At 42.0% G+C, this 26,874-nt stretch overlaps 1 protein-coding gene across 8 annotated transcripts; it reads right to left on the reverse strand.

The window, feature by feature from the left end:
• Positions 1-3: 3 nt before the first annotated feature.
• Positions 4-26,102, reverse strand: PHTF1 (putative homeodomain transcription factor 1). Of its 8 annotated transcripts, XR_015951120.1 has the most exons (20): positions 25,954-26,095; positions 25,094-25,169; positions 23,911-23,967; positions 22,312-22,381; positions 20,264-20,422; positions 18,009-18,174; positions 16,492-16,635; positions 15,234-15,372; positions 13,945-14,121; positions 12,438-12,515; positions 10,559-10,777; positions 9,461-9,589; positions 8,525-8,797; positions 6,825-6,956; positions 6,169-6,255; positions 3,505-3,660; positions 2,342-2,437; positions 1,913-2,038; positions 1,373-1,478; positions 4-272 (listed from the first exon to the last, which is right to left on the reverse strand). XR_015951120.1 is itself a non-coding variant. In XM_035122266.3 (19 exons), exons 2-19 carry the CDS (start codon positions 25,136-25,138, stop codon positions 1,458-1,460), a joined length of 2,274 nt encoding a protein of 757 aa, XP_034978157.2. In that variant the 5' UTR covers positions 25,139-25,169; positions 25,954-26,095; the 3' UTR covers positions 4-1,457. The 8 variants fall into 8 exon arrangements, 6 of the variants coding, with proteins under 6 accessions (XP_034978157.2, XP_088530523.1, XP_088530524.1 ...); XR_004693018.3 differs by having other exon boundaries at positions 4-1,478; positions 6,682-6,956; XM_035122266.3 differs by having other exon boundaries at positions 4-1,478.
• Between the last annotated feature and the right edge of the window lie 772 nt (positions 26,103-26,874).

Below are 26,874 nucleotides of genomic sequence, written 5' to 3' on the forward strand. Positions count from 1 at the left end.
GTGTTTACATTACTTGTTTTATTCATCCACATTACTAACATTTAGTTGGACCTGATTGTATGACAATAAACAGTTTATACAAATCTGTTTGTATAAACAGTATCATATACAAAGTATATCTTGCTTAAGATGCTACAGGCAGTGCTGATTTTAAAAATATTCAACTATTCCATACATACTAGTGACAGCAACCAACCACTCAGTGATAATTCGGTAAGCCCTTTTAGAGTTACTTCACATATTTGTATGTGGATTTAGGAATAAAATTATATCTCAAATAGAAAAACATAGAAATATGGGTTTGCTGCATGTACATTCAGAAGCTGCAATGTAGGTTCTAAATATTTATGTATGGTAAACCATATGTATACCATATGTGGAAATCAGTAGAGTCATAGAAAATTTTCTTGTGTGAAGCAGTCCATAGCCCTAATACTTACCCTACTTGGGAAGGATTGCGTGTAAAGTTCTTTAATCAATAGCTCACTGCAGTGGGAAAATTTTCAGGTCCAACCCACTTTCCGTGCAGCTAAATGCCAGCAATGGGTGTTGTAATCTATCCCAGCAGAAATTTGGTTCTAATTGCCTCTTAAATACTGTAAAATATCTGCTCTCTCTGGAAGCATATAAACATTGCTGTATTCTCTCATGGAGAGATTGCTTTGCTTGTTCAGATCAGTCTGAGTTCACATAATGAGTTATTTGAAGAATGCTAATCATATAAAAACTATCATCTCTCCTGGTGTGTGTGGCAGGCCTACTGAAAGCCACCTTCTGGAGCTGTTTGTGTGTTCCTAAGCAACTGCTGTATGCCTGGAGATAAAAATCCATCACCACAAGTTGAGTATATAATTTCCTTCTCTTATAAATCAACATCAGTAGGCAAGGCCTCCAGCAGCTTCTGCTGCTAAGTCTAGTGCCATTCAAGAAAATTTTATTGGAGGCACTTTGAAGTAGGTCAAGAGCAAGCTACCAAAAGGAGGTAATTCTGCCAAAAACAAGCACCTCTCTGAACTTAGAACTATGCTCGGCCACCTCATTTTAAAAACATGTCCCTTAACATGTTTGTAGTATGCATTAAGTTCTGTTCCCCTTACAAATGACTTAACAGCAAGCCTTTTCAAGTCGGAAAATGACTGGCTTGTTGCAGTGGTTTTGTTTATGCAACAAATATCTGTTGTATGATTTCACACTACTGCACTCCATGGGAGCTGCAGGTTTGTCAGATAACTTTATTCTAAGAAGCCCATTTACTAAGGTGTATTTAACCATTTCTTCAAGCCATGGCCTCACTGAGAATAAAATTTATTCTGGTCTTGACAGAATGTATGAAAGACATGAGATGTGAGGACTACTAAAATGAGAGAAGCACCTTCAAACGCCATACCAAGCCCATGCAGGACTGCTGATAACTCTTGTGGCACTGGACAAGGGCCCAAGCTTCTTTCTTCTTCAAGTCACGGTTTGATTTTCCACAACTAAAAAACAAGTAGCCATATATTAAGCATTAAATCAGGAAAGTAGCTTAACAATTGCATTTAAAAAAAAATCAGTCTACAAAACAGTTTCATTTTTCAAAACGTAAGCCTGTTAAAGCATATACAAGCAACTGTCAGATCACTGTTCCTTTTTCTTATAAGGTCCTGGGTTATTATTTGCAGGCTACACACATGGAGAAGCATAAACCAATGATTTAAACTGAGCACCTTCTCTGATTTGGATTGGTTTGGTTGGGTTTTAAACTGAAGGTCCAGAATCGTGAGGCCCAATTGCTGGTTTCATTGGTAACAGTATCTGTTGCAGCATCACCAAGGCCATAGGAAGGGAAGACGGTACTTCAGTGTATGAACTTGAGTACAGAAAAACACCGAACTGAACTAGCCACTCTGCATGCAGACACATCAATACTTACTCTAATGTTGAATCCCAGTAGATCACTTATAACACCAGAGACTGCAGACAGGATCACCACACGAGTAATGTTGTAGATTAAGGGATTCATTGTCAGGCCATACAGTCTAAATGGAGTATCTAACTCCTGCCATCAGAAAAGGAAAGTTAACGGGCTGGTCTTGCTTAGGAACATGGGAAGTTGCTTTACGCTGATAGGCACATTGGACCATTTAGGTCAGCACTGTTCACACTGACTCTTCAGGGTTTCAGACAGCAACATTTCCCATCCCTACCTAGAAATGCCAAGCATTGAACCTGAGATGTTCATGCAAAGTATATACTCTGCCCCTTCCCAAATGGGCACCACAAAAATACCCTTCAAATGGTCAAACATCAGATTTATCAAGTATTAAATAGGCAAAAAGTTACATAGTTCTGAACTGCTCACCTTCAGGAGTTTGGTAGAAAGTTTTAAGACGTTGTTCACCAGTGTAAGCTGTTCTTTCTTGTTTGGCTTCTTTTCCATCTTAAGATATAAGTTTATCTGCAACAGATTTTTTAAAAAAAATTCACATCTTTTATTGATCCAAGTCTGTCCTTTACCTATAGGGATAGGAGGCATGCTCAGCTGTAGCATAAGCAACATTCCTTCATCCATCCTTAGCCTTAGGCACTATTAACTGAAGTAACTTAATACTTGCCCTTTTATTAGCATGGTGCTTTTCATCAAGTCATAAGCAAAGCAGCGGAAACACAGGCCCCCACAAGGAGCTTTAAAATACACACACACCCCAGATGCAGTCCACAAAATGCTTGAAGTTGCCAAAAAAAAAACAACCATTTGCCTGCATACCAAAGGAGGGTCAGCAAATTACAATACACCCTAACACCAAAATGAGAGACAAGCTAGTCTCTCTACCAGAAACATGGGTACCTCAGAGAAAGGGAGATGATAGACCTAGAAGACAGGTGTCTAAACAAATCCTGGCTGCATAGACAGGTGCTTCATGAAGGGTATGTTTTAAGAGTCCATGTAGCAGGTAAAGCAGATTTGTAGCTTGGGAAGGGGGCAGGAATACAAGGAATTGGATACAGCATCATTTATATTCTGCCTTTTGTTATAGAACTAAAGGCAGCATACATCTGGTACCCAAGGGGCTCACCCATCCGTGCCCTGACAAGACCCAGACCTACTTAGCTTCAGCAAGGCAGTAGCCTCATAAGCTATCGGACCATGCACTGGGTCTGAAAGATGAAAATTAAACACTGAGATTTTGTTACATTTTAAGTGTGCAAGTGTGGCACTTTGTAGCCATTAACAAAATGACCCCGATATCTTCAAGCACCTGGCTTGAAAACCAGCTTGTTCTTCAAAACTAATAAATTTCAAAAAAACAACATCTAATAAATTCATTTTATACAGATTTAAGTTGATAAGTAACAGACTAACTTGTGAACTGTGCAAAGATCTAGATCAGAGTTTGGATATTTACAGGCATGAATGGCAAACAAAGTGGCAAATAAATTCTAGTGAACAGACCAGGTTATTGATTTTAGTTTATGTATTTGATAACCTTTTATCACAAGAAGGGTATGTGTTAGGCAAAATACCTGCTCAGTGAGTAGAATTGAAATATTACTATATTTCTTGTTGGTCTCAGAGCCCAGGGATGCCAAACGCAACAAGAAGAGAAGCAGAGCTGTTTCCCAGATGAGGAATTCCCAGTTGTAAGCAGCATTCAAGAATGTCTTGTGACCTTTTAAAACCTGTGAAAAACAAAACAAAAATCACTAGCTGTAACAGCTGCTATAGCACAAAATGGGGACTTAGTTTATTTCTTCTCACAATGCGACTGTGTACCTGTTTAAATATTTCTCTGATTATCTTTAGGAAAAAAATGTAGGGCACTTAAAGAGCCTGCACAGCAAGAACACCAGTATCATTCACACAAAAGCAAAAAATAATCTCGAACATGTTTTTTAAAGTAACAGAAATGCAAGGGGGGTGTAGGAAAGAATTAGCAGGTGAGGAAAATGTAAATAACTCCTCCTACCTGCCCTATTAGCTTCTATAGCATCTTCCCTGCCCTGTTTCTCAGTTGAATTAATAATATGTCACAGCAGAGGGCTTAGCAAGGGCAGAATTATGCCCCTGTGAGTTTGTATCTTGCAATAGATGACTGTCTCCAGTCTAGCAAGGAACCTAAACTATGGGAAGAGAAAAAGCTGACAGAGTGGGAAGTGTCCACACCAAAGACTTGAGTTGTTAGCTTGGCCACTTGAGTTCAGCTTTGTCTTGGGATATCTTGTCAGTAATGAAATAGATTATTAAAGCAAGCAAGAAGCTGAAATTACTGTAACTGAGTTTAGATGCTACCTTCTCTAAAGTGTCATTTAGAACAGCTGGGTGCTTCTCCAGTGCATGTAGAACAGCCACTATAACAGAGGTGGAGAACTGGATGAGGCTAGCAGGCCAGATCCTTAACTCCCCTAAGCCTGGGTGAAGCCACCACCTGCCAAACACATGTAAGGTGGTGGGAGCATACCCCAAAACCCTGCATAGCCAATCAGCTGATTATGGGCTCTTCAAAGCACCAAACAGGGCACTTTGCAAGGTGAAAGGAACTTACGAAGAGCCCTGGTCCGCTCTTTGCAAGCCCCTGGAAGGATCAAATAGCTACAGAGTTTCCAGGGAGCTGATAGGCACTGACTTAAACCTCTGCTTTCTGCTAGGATGAGCTATGGAGTTCCACCATGGGGAAGTTATTAGCATAAGCCAGGGGTTCCCAACAAAATTTTCTCGAGGACCCCTCATCGAGCCGCTATTGTGACAAGGACCCCCATTAATTCCTAATCCTAAAATTAAAAAGTGAGAGCTAAATTAAGAGTCTTTATATTTTATATTTATACGTTTTTACAGTTACAACAGAGTACTCCATCAGTATACAGTTAGTTTTAATTTTCAGTTCTTAATGAGATGAACCACTTTTTAACCAACGGTCCATTTTTAACTACACGAACTGTAGCTTCCGCGAAAAACAACGCTTTGTTTACAAACACTACTGTTTTGCAAAGAGGCAGTGCGCGCCAGGGAGGAGGAGAAGACAGGGTACCTGTGCAGTAGCACACAAATGAAGCCGACGTGCGCAAAGCATCTTGGGGAGGTGAGCGTCAGTAGAATGCGTGTGCTGCCTCTTTGCAAAACAGTAGTGTTTGTAAAGCGCCACCTAATGGCATACAGCAGAACTACTGCCTCTATCTAATTCTAGTTTTGCGCTAGACTCTGCTCATGCAGGAAGCGGCCAAAACAAAAAAATCTGTTATCATACGAAATATATTTAATATATTTTTTATTCTAATAGCATCTTGCGGACCCCTCTGGCATAGCTCGCGGACCCCTGGGGGTCCCCGGACCACCTGTTGGGAACCACTGGCATAAGCAATCCCAGCTGACTGGTAGTACATTGGTAAGGATGGCTTGGTGTCACCATTGGGAGTGCATTGCCACTTTAAGGCTCCCACTTGTGTTTTTTTAAAATATATTTTTATTAAAGATTTCTTAGTTTATGAAAATACGTGCATTGTCTCTTTTTTCAAGATGCGTTTTCTACAGATCAGTTTCATTTGTTGTGAGACATTAGTGTTACATACAGTGTTAGGTTAGGAGGAAAAGAGGGGGGAATGGTGAGTGGGGTGGGGTCGGGTGGCAAGGCTCCCACTTGTTCACAGGCAACTGTGTCTCCACTCACCTGACATCACATAAACTTTCAGGGTGGAACAAGTGGCTGTGGTCTGGGGGAAACTGCCTCTTGGGCTAACAAGGTGTGTGTTGGGGCTAATTAGGCACACAGGCCAGAGATTCCCCACGCCTGCTCTATAAAGGTCTCTCCTCTGTGGAGAGGAAATGTACCAAAGCAAAAAGGAATTTTAGATATAAACCTACTTTTTTAAAAAAAGAGAGAGGATTGTTTTTATCCTGTTATTCAGTCAAAGAATTCCTATGGAACAGCTTACACATCACTTGTGGGGGGTGGGGACTCCTGCCCATTGGATTACATTTTTTAAAAGTAATGTTTGGGAAAATGTTTGAAAAGGAGGAAGAAACAAGCAAATTCAGGTCCAGCTTTTTAGTTCGTTCTTTAAACTCTTCCCTTTGAGGTGGAACTCGCCTCACATTGCATCATACACCCAAACTCAGATGTTTGTATTAGTACTATATTAATATATAAATTTGGTGATCAGCATTGTATCTTCAAATAATGATTGAGATCTTACCTGTGCACAGCATATGAAAGCAATGGAAAGAGCCAATAAGAATATGGAAGATACAACCACGTCGACAGATCGCTGTGGGCCTCGCCTCTGCCACACACAAAAAATTGAATTATAAAAACAGGAAAGTGTGCAAGAACGAGAGCAACAGAAACAGTTCTATTTGATTCAGCATTTGCTAATTTTAATGCTATTGTTATTGTGAGCTGCTTTGAGCTCAACATTGTTGAGAAAATGGCATACATTTTCTATCAACATAATTATAAAAACACAATAGCATATAAAGCAAAACAAACAATTCAACAAACAATGCAGTTCAAAACTGACTCATAATAATTCAAAGCTATCAAAAATTGCTGCTAAGCACCAGCCCATTGCCAGCTGATGCCTTCTCTCTGGGAAGAGACCTCTTCACCAAGTGCAACATGCAATCCCTTGTGGCAGGTCCTTTCTTAAATTTTGCCACAAGGGAGATGGGGCTGATCTCACTCAGTGCTTGGTGGAACACTCACTCACTTGAAAACAGCAGCACAGTCCTAGGCAGCAGGCTCTTTCAGAGTTTTTGTACAAAGGAGGCAGGGCGTCTCACTCCTTTGAAAACATACAGTAGCAACTGGAATCTTCTGTTTAGGCTGAGATGCTAATGCTTTTAGACGCACCTTTAGGTAGGACCGGAGTGATAGCCAGATCTTAATGTTTTCAACTTTCTTGAGTCTAAAGTGAGGGATTTCATACTTCCTGGCTTTCCGAGCAGAAGTGATATGGCTAAAAAGTTTTGCAAACAAAAACCGCTGTAAAAGAAAAGTAAGTTTCTGTCATGACAAAATGCACTTTAATGTCGCTTAGGACTCACAACCAGATCCTCCTCTTACCATTACTGCAGTCAGGTTAAAAAACAATATGCTAAGGAACCATTCAATAACATTTCTCCAGGTTAGGAAACACATTCCTGCAAGGTGTCAAATGAGGAAAACATAATCCATCTAGACTCTTTCCACAAGCTGCCACTTGCATGCAGAGGGGAAGATGCAACCCAGTAACATCACACCCATTTTGCGATACTAGAGGCTATCGGGGAGAAAGGAAGTGAAGGAGACCATCAACCATAACATCCTTCTGGACCGCCTAGAGGGGCTGGGAGCTGGGGACATTGCTATACAGTGGTTCCGCTCCTTCCTCCTGGGCAGTGTTCAGAAAGTGGTGGTGGGGGATGAGTGTTAAGACCGCTGGGCACTCACCTGTGGGGTGCCTCAGGGTTCGGTCCTCTCCCCCATGCTTTTTAACATCTACATGCAGCCACTGGGAGAGATCATCAGGGGGTTTGGGCTGGGTGTTCATCAATATGCGGGTGATACTTAGCTCTACCTCTCTTTCAGATCAGAACCAGTGAAGGTCCTGTGTGAGTGCCTGGAGGTGGTTGGAGGATGGATGGCGGCTAACAGATTGAGGTTGAATCCTGACAAGACAGAAGTACTGTTTTGGGGGGACAGGAGGCGGGCAGGTGTGGAGGACTCCCTGGTCCTGAATGGGGTAACTGTGCCTCTGAAGTACCAGGTGCGCAGCCTGGGAGTCATTTTGGACTCACAGCTGTCCATGGAGGCGCAGGTCAATTCTGTGTCCAGGGCAGCTGTCTATCAGCTCCATCTGGTACGCAGGCTGAGACCCTACCTGCCCGCGGACTGTCTCGCCAGAGTGGTGCAATGCTCTAGTTATCTCTCGCTTGGACTACTGCAATACACTCTATATGGGTCTACCTTTGAAGGTGACCTGGAAACTACAACTAATCCAGAATGTGGCAGCTAGACTGGTGACTGGGAGCAGCCGCCAAGACCACATAACACTGGTCTTGAAGATCTACATTGGCTCCCAGTACGTTTCCGAGCACAATTCAAAGTGTTGGTGCTGATCTTTAAAGCCCTAAATGGCCTCGGTCCAGTATACCTGAAAGAGCGTCTCCACTCCCAACGCTCTGCCCAGACGCTGAGGTCCAGTGCCGAGGGCCTTCTGGCGGTTCCCTTGCTGCGAGAAGCCAAGTTACAGGGAACCAGGCAGAGGGCCTTCTCGGTAGTGGCACCCGCCCTGTGGAACGCCCTCCCACCAGATGTCAAAGAGAAAAACAACTACCAGACTTTTAGAAGACATCTGAAGGCAGCCCTGTTTAGGGAAGCTTTTAATGTTTAACAGAGTATTGTATTTTAATATTTTGTTGGAAGCTGCCCAGAGTGGCTGGGGAAACCCAGCTAGATGGGCGGGGTATTATTATTATTATTATTAGGCTGGTGCTTTCAGTGTCAACCATTTCACTGCCATGGCATTTCTGCCCTACTAGTTGCCCCAAGGCTTGATTGTTCAGACCAACCTGTTTGTATGTTCTCTCGGCAACACACATCATGAAGAAAAACATCCAGGTGAGGCACAGGCGCTCAAGGAAGATGATTGCTGAAAGGGCGACGACTGGAGGGATGGTGGGAGCCCCGCAAAAGATATATAAAAGTTCTTTTAGAGAAAGGGACCATAACTGCTCCAGGGTCTTGGAGTGGAAGAGTCGATAGAGGAATGGAAGGAAAGCTAAGCCAATGGTAACAGTATTTCCCAGCAACTGGTAACCAGCTCCTTGCTGATAGGCATTGACCTATTGGTTAGGGAAAGCAAGAGCAAAATTTCAAAGCCTACAAGAAATGTTTCATTTTAACCATTAACCCCACCCCCACCCCAAAAACATTTCTCCCCATAGCAATTTCCAGAATGGTAGCATTAATCTGTTCATTAATAAATGAACACATATATTATGAAACAATTTTTTTAAAAAAAAATTCTTCAAGTAGCCCCTTAGAGACCAACCAAGTTTGTAATTGGTATGAGCTTTCGTGGGCATGCACACTTCTTCAGATACTGAAGAATATATCTGAAGAAGTGTGCATGCCCACGAAAGCTCATACCAATTACAAACTTGGTTGGTCTCTAAGGTGCTACTGGAAGGGGAGGGATTTATTTTGTTTCAACTACCCCAGACCAACATGGCTACCTTCCTGTAACTACATATATTATGGTAAGCTTTTGTTGACCACATTTCTCCTTACAATTAAATGGCTGCTGCAGTCTCCCCCAGCCTTGGGTGTCCATATTACGGTCCACCTGCCGTGTTTCATCAGGAGTTGCTAAGGTGGGGGACAACTTGGAGCAATTTTAATTGTTTGTATACAGCAATGATAGCACATTAAACCTGACCCCAAGATGCACAGAAAATAAATGTCATGTTTTTCCTCCCAAAATACACAATGCACGTAACCCTTACCTTGCTCATGATGATCCCACTGATCTCCAGCACAGACATGTCCACCTTCTTGCACTCATTCCCCTCCCAGATGAGAGCACTCACTTTGGTAGAGGCTGGGTTTGTGTTTTGTAACCAGAACAAGTGGTTCTGAGGGAAAAAACACATCTTGGAGCCACATTCTGGAAAATCTGTCTCTAACATGGGGGGAAATAGCTTCAAAACAGTAGCTTTAGTGACACAATAGCAAACACTTTGCCACTATGATGTCCAACTTCACTGTTCAAGAGATGGACCCTTTTTGAATATGCATGAACAGCCTTCAAAGCTCCAGGCTCTGTCCTTACTGCACACTTTGGATGCCATCATTGCCTATAATAACATACAGATGGCTTTAATATTATGCAGGTTGAAGGGCTAAATAATTCTGAGAACAAGCAGCTTTCACCAGCTCTATGAGGCTCTATAATCAGAGTCTCCCTGAAATATTTTGTGTGCGATAAATACACACTTGTTTTATCATTTGCTGCTTTGAATCAGTGTGGCTTCCCCCAATAGTATCACATTTTCTGAGCACTTGAAGGACACAATATTTTATACTTCTGCTTCTCCAGAGAGTGCATTTATTTACATATGTAAACTCTGCTAATGTCACAGGTACATATCAGAATTTCCCCCCAATTTGACAAACAAAACTCCTTTCACTTTGATAAATCTCTTTAGTAGAAGGCTTAGGGAATATAACTCTGCAATGCCCCATAGCCATTGCTGGGACTCTGGCACTTGAAAGATCACTGCCATGCACCAAGATTCAAGTCTCCCACACCATTCATGGAAATCTTCTCCTTAGCCCTGCCCTTTTATCGTTGATGCCATCTAGCAGAATGTGCCTAAGCTAACACTGTGTTTCCTGCTGAGTGGGAATACTCCAGAACTGAACCACAAACCCAGCCACACTCCCAGATAAGTGGCAAAGAGAAGTGACTTTTGTGAACAGAAATTCCTGACAAAGGAGTTTCACGCCATGTTGCTTGAGGGGGAGATTTTGGCAGTTTGACTCTAGCTTTTCATTCACTTAATTTACAGTCACAGGGGGAAACACTTTCACATCTTACAGACCTGCTGGAAAACATCCTCCTTCAGATCACGTTTGCTGCCCTTTGTGTCTTTTCCTTTGGCCCCCTCGCTGTCGCTGGTGTAGGAGGAGCGGTACTCGGGGCCGTGAAGCAAATCATCCCACAGCACATCTTCTGTCTCAGAGTCATGGCGGGTGCTGGACGAGTCTCTGTGGGATGCACTGCCACTCCGAGATCCACTACTATGAAAGGATCTGGACTCCTGCAAGGAAACGTCACGCCAACTGATTGAGCTGAGACCAGTCACTAAATGGCCACTTCAATGAGGCCCAAATTGCCCCGTACAATGATTTAGTGATTTAAGCTGCAACACGGCAAACAAGTCCAATCCTATTCCTAGCAATAAAAATGCATGTTTTCACTGGGTCTGCTAGCTTAGCATTTTCTACAAAGTCCCCCTGCAAAGGCATAACCGTGCCCCTCCAGGGACCAGAGAATCATGCTGAACTCATGTGCTTACGCTGAATGGGGTGCTGATAGCAAGCATAAGTATTCTCACTGGTAAGAAAGGGCATGCATTTCAATCACAGATTGCAGAAATGCATACCAGGCAACTGCTACAATTGCTAGCTTCTCAAGTGCTGAAAACACTCTCCTGCTCTTCTTCAAGTATCCTGGTAAACACATGTTTTCCCAAACTGGCTGCTGACAAGGTTTTGGTGAGGATAAAATGAAAGCAGGGGGGAGAGACATGGGCACTACCACAAAGTACAAACGTAATAGACAAATGTGTCCTATACTCATCCAGAAGCATTGCAATACGTAATGCAGGACCCTAGAGACAAGCTAAGAAGAATAGGGAGACTACACCTACCTAGAATTTAATTTTGCAACAGAAAAATTAGTGTTAGATAAACCAGTTTATGTGCTAGTTTTCAGCTTTAATAGATTCATTGGAGCTCCAGTGCACCAGTGAAGTCAACATTTTTATGACTTGCCAGTGCTAGAAGACAGGTAAGAAGATTTTCTCAGATTGGTAGAGATTTAAATTTTATTTCATACAGAAATAAATTTGGTTTTAGAAAGGAAACAGCAACATATTTGCTTTAACACAAGAAATCAGTGTCCAAAGAACAGCAGTCACAGAGCACTGTGTGATATTTTGGGGTGAATTTTTATTGTCAGTGGGGAGCTTTAACAAAATGGAGTTTCTCAGTAGAAACAAATTTTTAAGCAGTGAAAACAATAGGTCCCCACTGTTGAAGAGTCAATGAAAAAAGCCATTCAAAGTTCAACAAAATTCTCCCATTTCTCCACCTTCCCTTCAAAATGAAGAGTTTCTGATGCTATATAAAATGACATGATCTCCCTTGTCACCCCCAAAACTAAGTGGGCTATACACCTTAGAATCTTGTATTCCTAAAAAATAAACTGGCCAGATCTTTGTGCGCTTTTAAATATAAATAGAACATCACAGAAGAACATTTTACCCTTACAAGAAGAATGCATTCTGAGTCTCACATTGGGTATAGCAAAGCATGATGAATATTTGAGTCAGCTATAGGTATACCTAGAAATATTTAGCAAAAAATTGCAATACTCAAGTAAGGGGCACATATTTATTCCCATTCTGCTGACTATGAACTGCTCAGTGTGCCTTTTTAGACAATGCAATGAGCAGACATTGAGATAAAGTAGTATGTTTCAACTGGAAACATGTCATTCATTTCATCTTCCATCATCACCTACCCAATTAAAGTTGCACTGAAAGGGTCATGTTATTTAAGAAAAAAACATCAGCAACTACTTCTTCACATAGGGCTAAAGAGAACCCCAAATTTGAAAAGGGTGATTATCTACGTCCAGGCTCTTCGACTTATGTGACATACCATAATAATCTAAAATTTTGGGTAAACTGGTACCTCATGAATAACTTTTGTGTCCAGTTCCGATTCTTCTATGCTGTCAGAGTCTTGCATAGATTTCACGACCTCCTTGATCTGCCTCAGACCACAAAAGACAGTAAGTGCAGAACTTTTACATGTGGGAATGAACGTACTATTTTATTATCTTCCCATTTCTCTTGTCCAAAGTGTGTGTGTGCTTGCACACACCCCTACATAAACATAACCAGAGGTGGGGGCTTAGTCCTAATCTTGCTCCTTCACCACCCCACTTTGCCATTTCTCCTTGTCTTCCCACTTGCAGGAGGTGAAGTGGAGCCTTTATGTGAGTTGTAGAATGCTGGAAAATCAGGTTTCTAAAACCCACGGGGAGCCACCATGGATACGTACATCTTGCCATCCATACCTCCGAAGTGTACAATGAAAAGGTAAGAGTAGCTAACAGAATTGATATATCAAGTGGTACTTTTGCATTACTTCCTTGTGCATAAGGCTCCAATAGGTGTTTTTATTTTTAAAAATGCAGGTGTATGAAGTCATCTAAATAGCCAAATGATTTCCCTTAAGCCTATGACAACTGCAAACTCTAGCTGCAACTTAGGAGACCATCACCTCCTGTTTATCTGCTGCCACCACAGCAGGGCAGTCTCCAGCAGGTCGCGCGCCCTGGTGCTTAGGGGCGGAGATCGCTCCGGCACCCCCGCCCTCTCAGGGCGCAGCATGGTTTCACCGCGCGGCGCCCGGCCTACCAGCCCGGCGCCCTGGCGCACCGCGCCACCGGGGGTCTACCTAGAGCCGGCCCTGCACCGCAGTCACCTTGATGTTATATAAGAAGAGGGACCTTTCTTCCAATGGCTTTTCTGAACAGTTATTTCCTTTCATCAACAGCAAACGAATTTTGCTTTGAAATTAACTTTAGATAGCTAGAAATGTGAAGCCTCTAATCTTGAACTACTCACTCCTATCCTTAACATCTGGAAATACTGTTATCTAAGAAGTACTTTTTAATAGATTTATTTTTATCTTCATATTTTAAATCCTTACGCTTTATTTTCTTTAAGTAAAAGTACCATTCAACTCATGTTTTGTTATGGGTTTACTCTAGAACTAGCAAAACTACTGAGTCTACAGGGATAGTGAGTCAGAAAAGGCCTTGGTACCAAAACAGAAAGTCATCATCCTAGATGTCAGTGTCAGTTCTGTGATTCTATTTTATATCTATGTTATGTCCATCTAGAACACAAACCATATTAATACATTAAATATACTAGAAAAAGCGGCTTGCATTTTATGTCAATTCCAAATAACCACTATTCATTTCATTTCCAGGCATCCCCAAGTACTGAGGAGTTGAAATACATTTAACAAGGTGGCAGCATTTAATCCAGGGTTTTAGGATCAAATAAAATTTAGCAGCTTATTTTCTTGCTGCTTCTGATCAAAGATGACACCCAACCCGGGTCTGTGGAAGTGGAGTAATTACTTCTCTAAGACAGCAATCACTGTTACAGAAACGGTAACTTACCTGTGATACTGATTGGTTTGGAGAAGGAGCAGGAGGAGTAGTAACAGAAGGTTTCCTGCTCAGATTTTCACTAGGGGCACCTTCTACACTTCTGCGCAACAAAATGTTCTGACTCACAGCATCTGTATCCTCCTCGCTTGACAGCTCATCAGAAACCCCAGAGCGCCTGGCATTAACCTGAAAAGAGTAGCAGTTAGAATGAAAGCTCATCAACATCATACAGATCGAATTCGTGTTCATGTAGCATAACCTGTGTAATAGTTACCAGTAAGTAGAAAACTGCTTGTTAATAGTACCAACTAAACACTACAAGCAAACAACTGAAAGGAGAGGAGTTGCAACCAGAACTTTAGTTTCAGCAACGCATGGTTATTACTCTCCTAAAAGCACTGTCATTTGCTCCAGGCTGTGAGACAGAGGTCTAAGTTGCTATCACAAGAACCTGCACTGCTATTTTCCTACATGGTAACATGGCAAAGTAATCTACCATGTTGAAGGAGTTTGGATGGAGTGCAGGTATCCCTACCATCAAGGGGCTTTAAATCTCAGCTTCGTCATGAAACATACTGGGTGATATTGGGCCATTAACTGTATTTCATCTTTCATCACTCATTACAGGTGTGCTGTGAGAATAAAGTTTGTGTGGCGGGGGAGACCACATGTGCCACCCCCTCTGATCCTTGGAGGAAAGGTAGGATTAAAAGAGGTAATAAGGTAATGGAAGTCACAATAGAAGAAATTAACGTATCTTTGTAATTTGTATTATCCTTTGGGTTTTTTGTTGACTTTTTTTCTTTTTTTACAATCAATAAAGCAATTTTTTTTAAAAAAAGAGGCAATGAATAATGATAAAGTAAGTAATAAGAATACATCGTAACAAAAACGATTCTTCATCCAAAGTAGCTTCCTAGATGATTTTGCAACAGGGGGAAGCCTCAATCCAAAAGCGGGAGCCAAAGGGCGTTCGATGGTAAGCCTCAATCTAATCTCTTCCCTTGAGGGAATTTACAGATTTAAGAAAAAAAGACTCTACATGGTTTTTTACTTTCTGTGCAGTATCTAGGCAGGATGAAATTGCTTTGCCAAGTATATTATTTCTATGATTAAATAAATGGCTAATCATTTTAATGATCCATGCTTGCAGCAACAAAGTACATTTTACAAAGCTGTATTCCAAGCTTAGCTTTCTGGAATATGCGGGGGGTTGTGATATATATCATTGTTCCAACAAAACCCATTCGACATTCGCATCTGGAAAACTAAAGCATCAAACCCATATCATATCTTACCAGGGTTTTTTCTGCACTAGGTAAGACCCCCTCCTTGGACCACTGCAAGCTATGCTCAGATCTGGAAATCCGGCGTTTCCCGCCACTGCTATGTTCCGTTTCAGTCCCTTTATCTGCTACCCGTCTTCCCCTTTTAATCCTAAGGAAGGAAATGCTGTAGATAGCATGTCTTCTTTCTACACATTTTTAAAGTGAAGTTGATATGCTTCACAGGAAGTGATCCATACATGAAATAATAAAAATAATAATAAAATCAAGAAATAGCAGAGGGATTACAGAATTATCCATTTCTTTTTCTATCAAAATAATAAACACACATCCACCGGCTCTTTCTTTCTTTCTTGGAAATAAAAGAAAGTGTTCCAAAGTTTCAAACCCCTGGAGAAGGCCTGGGCAGCAGGCCAGACATAATTATGTACAAGAGAAATTTCCCATTGCTATATTAAAATCTACTGCAGGCTTCCTCAACCTTGGCCCTCCAGGTGTTTTTGAGACTACAATTCCCATCATCCCTGAGCACTGGTCCTGCTAGCTAGGGATCATGGGAGTTGTAGGCCAAAAGCATCTGGAGGGCCAAGTTTGAGGAAGCCTGATCTACTGAAATATATGAAATTCATCTCTTAAAAAAGATGAACAGAACAATTCCTCTGTCTGACTAAAACCAGTTGGGAGAGAATTAATTCCTTACAATGACACTTCATCTTTTTTCTCAAATAGGATATAGAAAAACAATGCAACTCTCTCCATTTCAGAGGCTAATCATAGTGTGGTACAGCAGCTAGAGTATTAGACAATCACTGGGGAGATGAAGGTTTCAATCCTTGCTCAGCCATGAAGGGCCTTGGGGCTGCCACAGCCTAATCTATCTGACAGGGTGGTTGCAAAGTATGAAGGTAGGGGCGGGGCTTTTTTTCAGTCGGAACTCACCGGAACACAGTTCCAGCACCTCTCAGGGGTGCGTCATTGCCATTAGAAGAGAACAAGGGAGGTGTTCATGGTGAGTTCCAGCACATCTTTTTCTAGAAAAATAGCACTGGGTAGGGGAGAACCATTTGCGCTCTCTTGACTGTCATGCTTCTCATGCCTATGCAAGGCCAACTTACATCATTTAAATCAAAACAACTAGATCACCTACAAAAAACAACATTCCATAAAATTAGAATATGATTAACAGAGGCAAGGTCAGCAGATAGAAAAATATTAGATAAATATATATTTAATTGCTACCTCCTGAACAAGCAAACACTACCAACCGTACCCCTCCCTGCTCCTTCTCCGCAATACTGAGTCAAAGAAGCTGCTGATTCTGGATGAAAACTGTGATGGCTCCTCAGATCTGCTGAATTTGTCTAAGGAAGAGTATGGAATGCTGCCATCACCTCCTGCATATTTCCGCATTTTCCTACATTAGAAAAAGCAACGTTTTAGCAACAGATCAGAGTTTAATAAGATGGCCAAACTCTCACTTCTTGCAGAATCATTGACACATACTATATAGGTGGAAGACAAACATTACCAGTGTGAACTTAGTGTGTGTGGCTGTGTGTGCATGGGTAGAGTCAGATAAAAACATGGGAGAATGAGTGGAGATAATCCATTGTGACCATAATGAACTGATTATATATGAAATCTTTTTCTCCCCCCCCTCTCTCTCTGCCTTCTCCCAGCAGTAGATCAATATGGTTGAGACAATACCAGGGGTCTAGCCACGTACTGCTGAATCTGGTATTTTTTGTTGAACTATAAAAATACCAGATTTCCTTCCTTCCCAGTGTTCTTAAAAAAATACTTGCAAAGGAGCAAGATGTGCTCTTAGAAATTCCCAGATCCAAGATGTCTTGGTAATGCCACTGTGGCTGGAATGATGAACATTGTTTTGTCTGTATATGCCTATCGCAGTATACATCACTCCTCACCTATATGATCCACTCACATTTCCTTCCAACAATTCCCAGTCCTATTGAACTTGGAAGTAGGGTGGGTTCAAAGAGAATTCTAAATCCCCAACAATGCCTGTAATAGCAATAAGAACTGAAAATATAAATGCACTGCTTCATTCAAGAAATGAGATGCATCCACCCTAGAGTTCAAGTCATCATATTCTGCCTGAACCTATAGGAGTGGAATCAAATCACAAGCGTAGAGGCCAACCCTATGACCTCTGCTAGGAGTCCCAGCCAACATGGAAGGGAGACTTTAGTTACAGGTAGGTAGCTGTGTTGGTCTACCGTAGTCGAAACAAAAAAAATTAAAAACATTTTTAATCCTTCCGGTAGCACCTTAGAGACCAACTAAGTTTCTCATTGATATGAGCTTTCGTGTGCATGCACACTTCTTCAGATTTATATAACACATACACTCAAGGACACAAAAAGGCGCCATTTAAGTACAGTGGTACCTTGGTTCTCAAACTTAATCCATTCCAGAAGTCTATTCAACTCCCGAAACCATTTGAAAACCAAGGCACAGCTTCCAATTGGCTGCAGGAGCATCCTGCACTCAAGCGGAAGCCACAGAAACCGCGTCGGATGTTCAGCTTCCGAAAAACGTTCACTTTCTGCTGTAAAGGAGTGAGTTTACTATCATTAAACGGGCATTTAATGCTTACAACCAGAACACTTACTTCCGGGTTTGCAGCATTCAGGAGCCAATTTGTTCATCAGCTAAGCCGTTCGTGAACCAAGGTACCACTGTAGTGCCTAACCATATGTTCTAATTCCAGCAAGCGCCTTAAAAACTGAGACCCTTTCCAATCTACTGACTTTGCTCTCTCACCTCCTTCTCCGGCCAATACTGCTTCCATCAATTCCTGATGGCTTCGATAACTGTGTAGATACTATTTGACAGTGTACAGTCCCCATCAGCAGCATAAGGCACAATGGTCCAATAATTTCACTTGCACTCACAACTGGCATCATGTAGTACAACACAATTGCTATGACTGAAGAAAAAAAAATGTAGGTTAACTTATCTGCCAGGCAAACCTTTGTTTTAGTAATACAACATAAAAACACCTCTTTGTTAATGCTGGGGGCCATAATCAAGTGAATACTACTACTACTACTACTAATTATTATTATTATTATTATTATTATTACAGTGGTACCTCTAGTTGCGGACACAATCCATTCCGGGGTGCCGTTTGTAGCCCAAAAAGTCCGCAACTAGAGTGGCGCTTTTGCACAAGCACAGAGCGCGACAGAGCACTTCTGCACTGCACATGTGCGAAGCACGCAGAACGCTTCTATGCGCACACACGCGGTAAAACCTGGAAGTATACACTTCCAGGTTTGCTGCGTCCGCAAGCCGAAAAGACACAACATGAACCTAATGCAACACGAGGTATGACACTATTATTTATATGCCACCCATCTGACTGGGTTGAAGATTTGGAAGACTGATGACTATCTACAGGGAGCCCTCTCACACATCCAAAGCCAGCACTTAGCAGGATCTCTCAACCCACCCACTCCCGCGCGTGCGCCCCAGTTGATGCAAAAGGAGGCCAATCCTGCTTGGTCCAAGCACATGGAAGAGCTCTCTCTAGGAAACTCTCACACCTGAACTTGCTCATTTTGGCTGAGCACACAGCAGACAACAAGGTGCTGCTAACAGGGTGGGTTCATCCTTCAAAAAGAAGGAAAAAATCTTCCTTCACTAGCTTCATGCTCCAGCAAACTAAACATGAATGCTTCTGCAAGGCAAAGCAGTGACTACTTTTCAAGTGGGAATGGGCAGAGTAGATACTTGCATACAGGGTTTGAGACCTATTGGCTACCCTCCACTGGTTAGCCGGTAATAATGTGGTTTCTACAGTATACCTCTAATGTGGCCTGTACTCCCAACTTCTAGTTATTTCTGAAATGCAGGGTGTGATAGCAGATCTTGTAAATCTGTAAGATCATTTCTTAACAAAATGGGAGTAATTACCTGATATAATTCTAATTGTGCTTGAATCATTTGCAATGTCCATATAGGAACTTTATATGTGCAATCACATCCTGTAATCTTAGCTATACCACAAAACATCTATTAATATATCTTACCACCGGCTGTACAAACTGTGTGGCAATTAAAATTTAATCATAGCCTGTTCTAATATGCATTTGCATGGCACATAATATAACAAACTTATATCCTCAATTAAGTCTCAAATAAACAGTACACAGATTTGGAATTGTTTAATGGAAAAGCAAATACCTGACAAATTGTTTAATGGAAAAGCAAATACCTGACAAAGGTTTTTACTTAAACCTTTAATCTAGCTGGGATAAGCACTTTGAAGCATTACACTCTTATCAGTGGAATCCCTGAATGGAGTTGAGTCTGGTACAAAGACAATATTTAGGAAAAAGACTCCCAACTAAGTAAAGATTCCTTCTAATTAATAATCCCCACCACGGCTGGTGTATTATTAAGACGGATAATTTGCAACAAAATTATTTGCATGACTTTTCTCTCACTCTGAAAAGAACTGGATAAATGATGAAAATCAGGCAACAATGTGTTTATCAAGTGCTGTTGCAGTCCACACAACAAAGCTTGTGCTCTGCGATCATAAGGTTACCCCATGACCAGCTTTATTCTTTCTTCCTCATTGGATCAAAGTCCATTTAAAGCAGGTCAGTGATGGCAAAGATGAAAGTGAAAGGAAACTGAAAATGTAAATACTGTAGAAGGGAAATGATAGGGAGGAGAGATAGAAATGAGGAGTGTTGCAAAGCAAGCTCAAGAGTGAGCACACAAGAATCCTAGACTGCTATTTCTACCAGGTGAAGTCTGTGAAGGGACAGATTCTCTCAAAATCACTTCTTTTCCAAGATGTTAAGGAGCAAATGCACCACCAAGCTGCAAAAGTGAAGAATGATTTATGATAGATTCCTGACTTATTGTCTTCCTCCAACTATTTGCCTGGAGCAGGTCTGTTAAATTTGATGGATGCAGTCCATTGGATTGATTACACCATCCTAAAATAGGTCATCTTGGTTTTCTCTTCAAGCTACTCTAACATAATCTCAATCTTTACTCACCTTGTAGGAGGTAGAGCGCTAGCAGCCATGTAAAAATACGCCAGGAAGTTACTTGTATCCACCACTGGCTAAAAAAGGGGAAGAAAAGAACCCGCACAAGCCCTTTCCTTGTCAGAGATGTCCAAGGGATTTCAGGTTTAGCTTTGGCAAATGTGGAACCTAGAAAGCATACATGAAAAACACAGGTAATTTATCTGGGAATTAAGGGGAAATCCATTTGACTTTTCCCCTCCCTTACTCAGTCCAAGACTCCCTTTAAAATTGTGCATGTAGGAAAATATTTGCAAAACTTCACGGCCACTCAGAACTAGTTCTTACAAATACTGTAGATAAAGTGTGAAACCTGCACCAGGGAGGTATCATTTCAGACTGCAAGTGGGAGCTCATGTAACTGAATAAGTGTTGCTAAAGGTTAACATTTCTGCAGTTAACCCTCCCTCCTCCATCCACTACAGTCTCTTGGAAGATCACCCACCATCCAGCAATCTGGCTTGAAAAAAGCTAAATTGGTTTTCCATGCCCCCCTCCCCCAATTGCTTAGCAGGGAGATTGAACATGTGCTTGCGTGCTGCATGGATTGTGTGGGTTTTGGCCATGTCGACCATTGGCATGCAACCCCTGGAAAGTTGGCCAAGTGGGACTGCAGCTCTTAAATAATAATAATAATAATAATAATAATAATAATAATAAGTTCCCTGCCCCTGGTATAGAGGGCAAGATGTAAAGTGTAAGCCTCTTCTGCTAGCAGAGTTTAGAATGCTCTCCTGCAGTTCTAATCCTATCTGAAAGGGTGGTTCCAGGATACAGTATTGGGAGGCTGTTGTTCACCTGCTTAGTCAACAGGGTCCCTGAAGGGTTCCATCTTACTCTATTCAACATCTAGATTAACTTCCTCCAACGTAGTACAGTACTCTTCATATGTTTGGACTAAAATACTTATCATCCCAGACTATTGGTCATGCTGGCTGGGGCTGATGGGAATTGACATTCAAAACATCTAGAGGCGACCGGGCTGTGGAAGGCTGATCTACATGAAGTGGGAGCTCCCACTGGGATCGCATGCCATCAACATGCTGATTTCACCCAATGGAAATTTCCCTTTCCATTGCATCAGAATAGATGCAAGCTGACAAAGTGAGGCTTCATCCTGTCAAAGCTATCATCAGTCAGTAAGTAGGAAAACAAAGATAGGATTAGGTGTTTAGTCTCTTCTGGTTGAGGTCTTCACACCCCTTGAAGAAACAGATCAACAGTTTCAGTGTGTTCCTGGATTGCCAGATACCGAATGGGGCTAGAAGAGTTTTTACGCAGCTTTGGCTTGTGCACCAGGGGTGCCATTTCCTGGAGAAAGCCTATCTGGCCACTGCTACACATGCTTTCGTCACTTCTATATTAGTTTACTGCACTATACATAGGGTTGCCCTTGAGAAGTGTTTGGGAAGTTCAGCTGATGCAAAATGGAGCAGCCCGGCCATTATTTGTGATTTGAACAAGACTGGAGTATTACACTTTAGAAAGCAATTTGTACTGGCTGCCAATTGGCTTGCGGAACCAATTCAGAACAGTGGTTATTACTTATAAATCAGAAAACAGTTTGGCCCAGTTTACTTACAGGGCCATTTTCTCCCAACCCAATCCAGCCTGTACACTGCATTCATCACTGGTCCTATTGACTTCAGAAGTGCAGAGATGCTGCAAAATTATTTTTTTAGTGTGCCTCCATCTTCCTACAGGAAGCACTACTGGTCCCACTACCACTTTCGGTTTCCATCAAATCATGATTTCAACATTCTTTTTGATTGTGATGAGCTTTTATGATTTCTCCCCTGCTATTATTTGCTTACTATTTTTATTTTATTAATTATAATAATTATAATAATTAATAATTGGCATTTGGTCCAAAAGGTGGGGTAGAAACTTGTGGATAAGTAAAATGAAAACTGTACTAAATGTCATACCTATACAAAGATGAAATAATTACCTGGCCTCCCAGACTCATGTAAAATAGGGATGGTGTGCACAAATGCAGTTATTCACACAATACCTACCTCTGATTAAATCAACATCTATAAGATCAGGCTGTATGCGGCCTTTCTTTTTGGGTTTGTTTTTGAAGCCCTATAAATTTAATCATAAAGAATGAGTAGATTTTTGTGGTGAATATAATAGGCTGTCTACTTGTATCTCCTAGTTCTAATCTCATTAGCAAAGACACTGGTTTAAAAATAATCATTCATGTCCTCAGGCTATTTGTATTCCTTACACTCATGCGTGTGTATGCAGCACAGAAGCTGTGTACTGTCACAGGACTTCTGAGATGAAGTTATTTATTTATTTATCTAGCTTTTTATTTATTTTTTAAAAGCAAACTTTAAGCTCATCCTTTATATAAAAATATGAGAGAAATGTGTGTTTAAAGGTACACAGACCTGAGAACATTGGGGTGGGAGTCATGGGCATGAAATAAGGTTTTTGTGCCTTGCACTAGTTCCTGTTTCCTACAGTGCCTCGAGCCTATCATATTTTACAACCTACTACCTGAACTAGATGGCACTTCGGTCTGATCCAGCAGTGTTTTCATTATGTTCTTATGACCCCTCAGGGAAATATGCCACATATACATTTTTGTTAGGCTCTTCAGGCCAACAGTCATATAGCTGAAATTTAAGCTCGCTATATTTCAAAAAGTGAAAATCTGGATAGAAAAGTTGTTGACATTTTTTGACTATTTTTATGGAAAATCAGCGAAAACTACACTGCCGACATGGGTTGCCATACATCCAGATTTTCCTGGACATTTCCCAATTACAACCCGGATCCTGCTAACAACCAAATTATTCTAGATATGTCCAGGAAATTCTGGATGTACGGCAACCCTATGAAATTGTACAGTTACAGCTAGTACTTTGTTGTGTATTAACATTATGCTGCGGGCAGGATTTCTGCTTTGCCGGGGGTTGGACTAGATGACCCTCGGGGTTCCATCTAATTCTACAATTCTATGATTCCGTTGTATTTCAAAAAGACTAATGTAAGGGCAATTTCAATCTTTAGCTAATCTGCCAATGATATGCAAATATCTCAGTCACAAAAGTTATTTGACCAAGCACAATTATTCAAAACAAATGAAGCTAGGCCAAGAGAAAATCATGAGAAAATGGGCATACTCCCACAAAACACAGTTATTAATATAAAGGTGACAATCTTCATATCACTCTCGTCCAAATCAGTTCCTTTATTGTGATTCCTTTCTGTCAGAATGAAACACACCTAGTTTGCAAGTTCTTCTTCAGCATATAGTACAGCATTTTTCTAGTTTCTCACAACACTATAATCTGAACCTAGAGCTCCACTGACCCTTTGTGATAAAATTCCCAGCAAACAGAGACTTCATCACTTATGGCAATGAGGCTGCATCTGCACAGCTGTCTTCAATGTTGCAGTGAAGTGTATTGCTTTCCATGTAGAAAGCTTGTGTACACCTTAAGAACTTCCTACACCACAAGTAGGATCAGATCAGGGCAACTGTAAGTAGGAAATATCACATGCTACACAATCCTCTTGGGCATGCTTATTTCGCATGCATGTCTATTTGTCAGGGTGCAATGTACTTTTGAGTTCTGTCATTTCACAGAAGAGATTTTTACCTTCATCTCAGTTTGTTCTATAGATTTTTCCCATATCTGCTGATCATAGGCTCCAATCTAAAAAAGAGTTGTGTTAGTTAAAGAGGAGACTAGGGAAGCAACCTGCTTCCTGTATTCTATTTCCATCTCCATTTCCAAAATATTAACAATACAGATATTAAATAATTTATCAAGTTTTTACCCAGGATCCCACTACTTAAAACTATGGACATGAAAAGCATTGAGGGAATGGAGGGGGGGGGGGCAAACTGCATGTTTTAATATTGTTCCATGCCACCCCAATATCTACAACAGTGAGATTCCAGGGGCCCAGGCACTTACCCACGGTTCATATTTGCACAGTGGAGACAATGGTGTCTTTATAATGTATTGTTTATTTACACATATATACAAGCTGAGCCTACAATACAGGGGCTTCCACTACAAGAGGGTCCTGGTTCTCCCATGGCCACAGTCGTGGATCCCATCAGAAATAAGATATGGCCCTCTTTCCCCGTCCCAGCTTGCTGCTTACAGATTTGACACCTTTTCCCTCAAATTTGTATCAGGCAAAACCATAATCTTATCCTTCTACCACTACTGGCCTTTTTCTCTGCTAACTATCTCTTCAGTGGAAGGAGGTAGGAGGGGACCCACCCTCTTGCTGTCTGGCAGTGTCTCTGCTAATGGCCCATATCTCTGCCTTTGTTTGCCTAATAACACAGCCATTCTCAGCAACTGAATCCCTGCTGCATCCAGCATGGGGCTTAGTTAAATTCTAATGCTTTCTTGGTTTCAGAAATTTAGCCATCTCCAAAACTTAAACAATATAGTACTAACTTATGAAGAAAGCCTCCAAAAACCTTTAAATATTTTATAAGTTATAGGAAATGCTGACTCAATGGGAATTGGAATTCATCATACATCAAAGAAGATAATCAAGGAAAACGCCTACATAATTATACTTTGTCCATAATAATTTTCACACACCCATCTTAAATCAATCTATGCCTAGATAAGCCTGTATAGGATAGCAGCCTGAAGCACAGAAACTATCTACAATAACTTTGTACAAAAAAAGTACTCTGAAGTACCATGTTCAAAACAAACATGAATAGTCTTTAGAACCCTCCCCCTTCCCCCCTCTTCAGGTACAGTTTTATAACAGATGAAAGTAATTACAAAAATAAGCCTCAAGACTGACCTTTTTTTGGTACCAAGCAATGGCATCTTCATCATTTGAGGCCATCTGGCATCTCCAAAATCAATAATCAAATTACCTGAATAAAACAAAGAGAGCTCATTATCCAAGCCTAGGATCTTAAGCATCATCCAGGGGACAACCAGAGGGTGACATCAGAAGCCAGTGCCCTTGGCCAACTTGGTCCAAGGCCAGCCAAGAACAGTCCAGTTGGGCTGGTGGCTCTAGTCTAGTCTTTTCTGCTGCATAAACGATATGCAGGTGTTGCTTTTAGAAGAAGAACTTGTTTTAATTTTCCAACCCGTTTTAAATCATAATCCTCCCGGGTTTCTGCTGCATGTATTTTTATCGGAAAACTCAGAAAGTTTTACAGATGGATTCGGCTTAGGAATCACCGCCGTGATGGCACAGGGATGCTCCGGTGCAAAACCTTCTCTCGGGAGGGTTTTCAGGTGCGCGTTCCCGAGCCAATATTGAGAATCGATCAGGTTGCCCCAGCTACGCAGCCCTTCCCAGCCTTTGCTTCTCCTTTGCACGCGATGAGCCGCAATCTTCAGCCAACCCAACCATTCCTCTGTTTAAAATCTCCCTTTTTCCACACGCGGCTGCAGAGCTCCCTTTTAACTCCTCTCCATCCCTCCTTCGCCTCACCTCGTCGACACCCAGCCCTATTCCCCCCCATCCCTTTCCTACCCCTCCGAGCCTCGCCCTTTATTTACCCCACCCCGCAACACACTCACCCCGCCTCTCTCCTACCCCAGGAGCCCCGCGGCCGCCCTTTTCCACCCCTAATCCCGCGGTCCCGTCTCCCCCGCCGAGGCCTAGCGCTTGCCCTCCGCCGCTCAGTGGCTTCTCGTCGTCACCATGGAAACGCGGAGCGCCGGCTCCAGAGGAGAGACCAGGCTCCCGGCCCGATCGGGGGAAAGGTCGCCGCCGTCGCCATCTTTGCTCAGGGCGAGGCAGCGCCAGCCGAGCGCTGCTGCACCCGCTGATCATCTCTTCGCCGTTCGGCAAAAGGGACGTCGGCAGCAGGCAGCGGCAGCCGAACGCCGAATCCAGGATCAGCAGGCGAGCGGAGGGCGGAGGCCCCGAGCGGCAGGGGGCGGAGCGCGAAGATGCGCCTTAAACGCAAAAGGGACAAGCGGCCCCGTGACAGAGGGAAAAGGAGGGGCAGTGGGGCACTGGCCAGTGGGGGTGGGGTAGGGAACGAGATAAGGAAAGCGGAATCAACATCTGGACTCCGCCAGGTTCCTTGTTGGTGCACAGCACAAATTATGTTATACAGGCAGGTGTAGTTAGTTACTCATTTTCATCAGTTGTCCGCATAAAAAAATAACTAGTTGATCTGTTAATTAAATACCACTCTGTAATAGCAAAAAAGTTGTAGCTGTTGACATTCTGATGGGTTTTTTTAAAATTAAAAAAATGTACAGTATTTACTTAGAAACAAGGGGGGGCGGGCAAGGACCTTGCACGTGGCGGCCGGGGAAATACCCGCTTCATAGGCACGTGGCTCTTAGTTCCACACCCCTAAACAGTCCATCCTGTACTCTAAAAGCATTTACATTACTACAGTGGTAGTATGCCTTGTGCAACGAAAAACTCGCAAGATGAAAGCGTTTTGTGATCTTTTTGTTGACTCGCAAGACAAATTTTTCTATGGCCGTGCTTTGCAAGACGAATTTTTTTGCAATTGTTTTTGTTTTGCTTTGATTTGTTTAAATTGGAAAACCTCAAGATGAAATTTTCGCAATACAAAACGACTCGCAGAACGAATTAATTTC

Source organism: Zootoca vivipara, chromosome 7, assembly GCF_965207765.1.
Source record: "Zootoca vivipara chromosome 7, rZooViv2.hap1.1, whole genome shotgun sequence".
Lineage (NCBI taxonomy): Eukaryota > Metazoa > Chordata > Lepidosauria > Squamata > Lacertidae > Zootoca > Zootoca vivipara.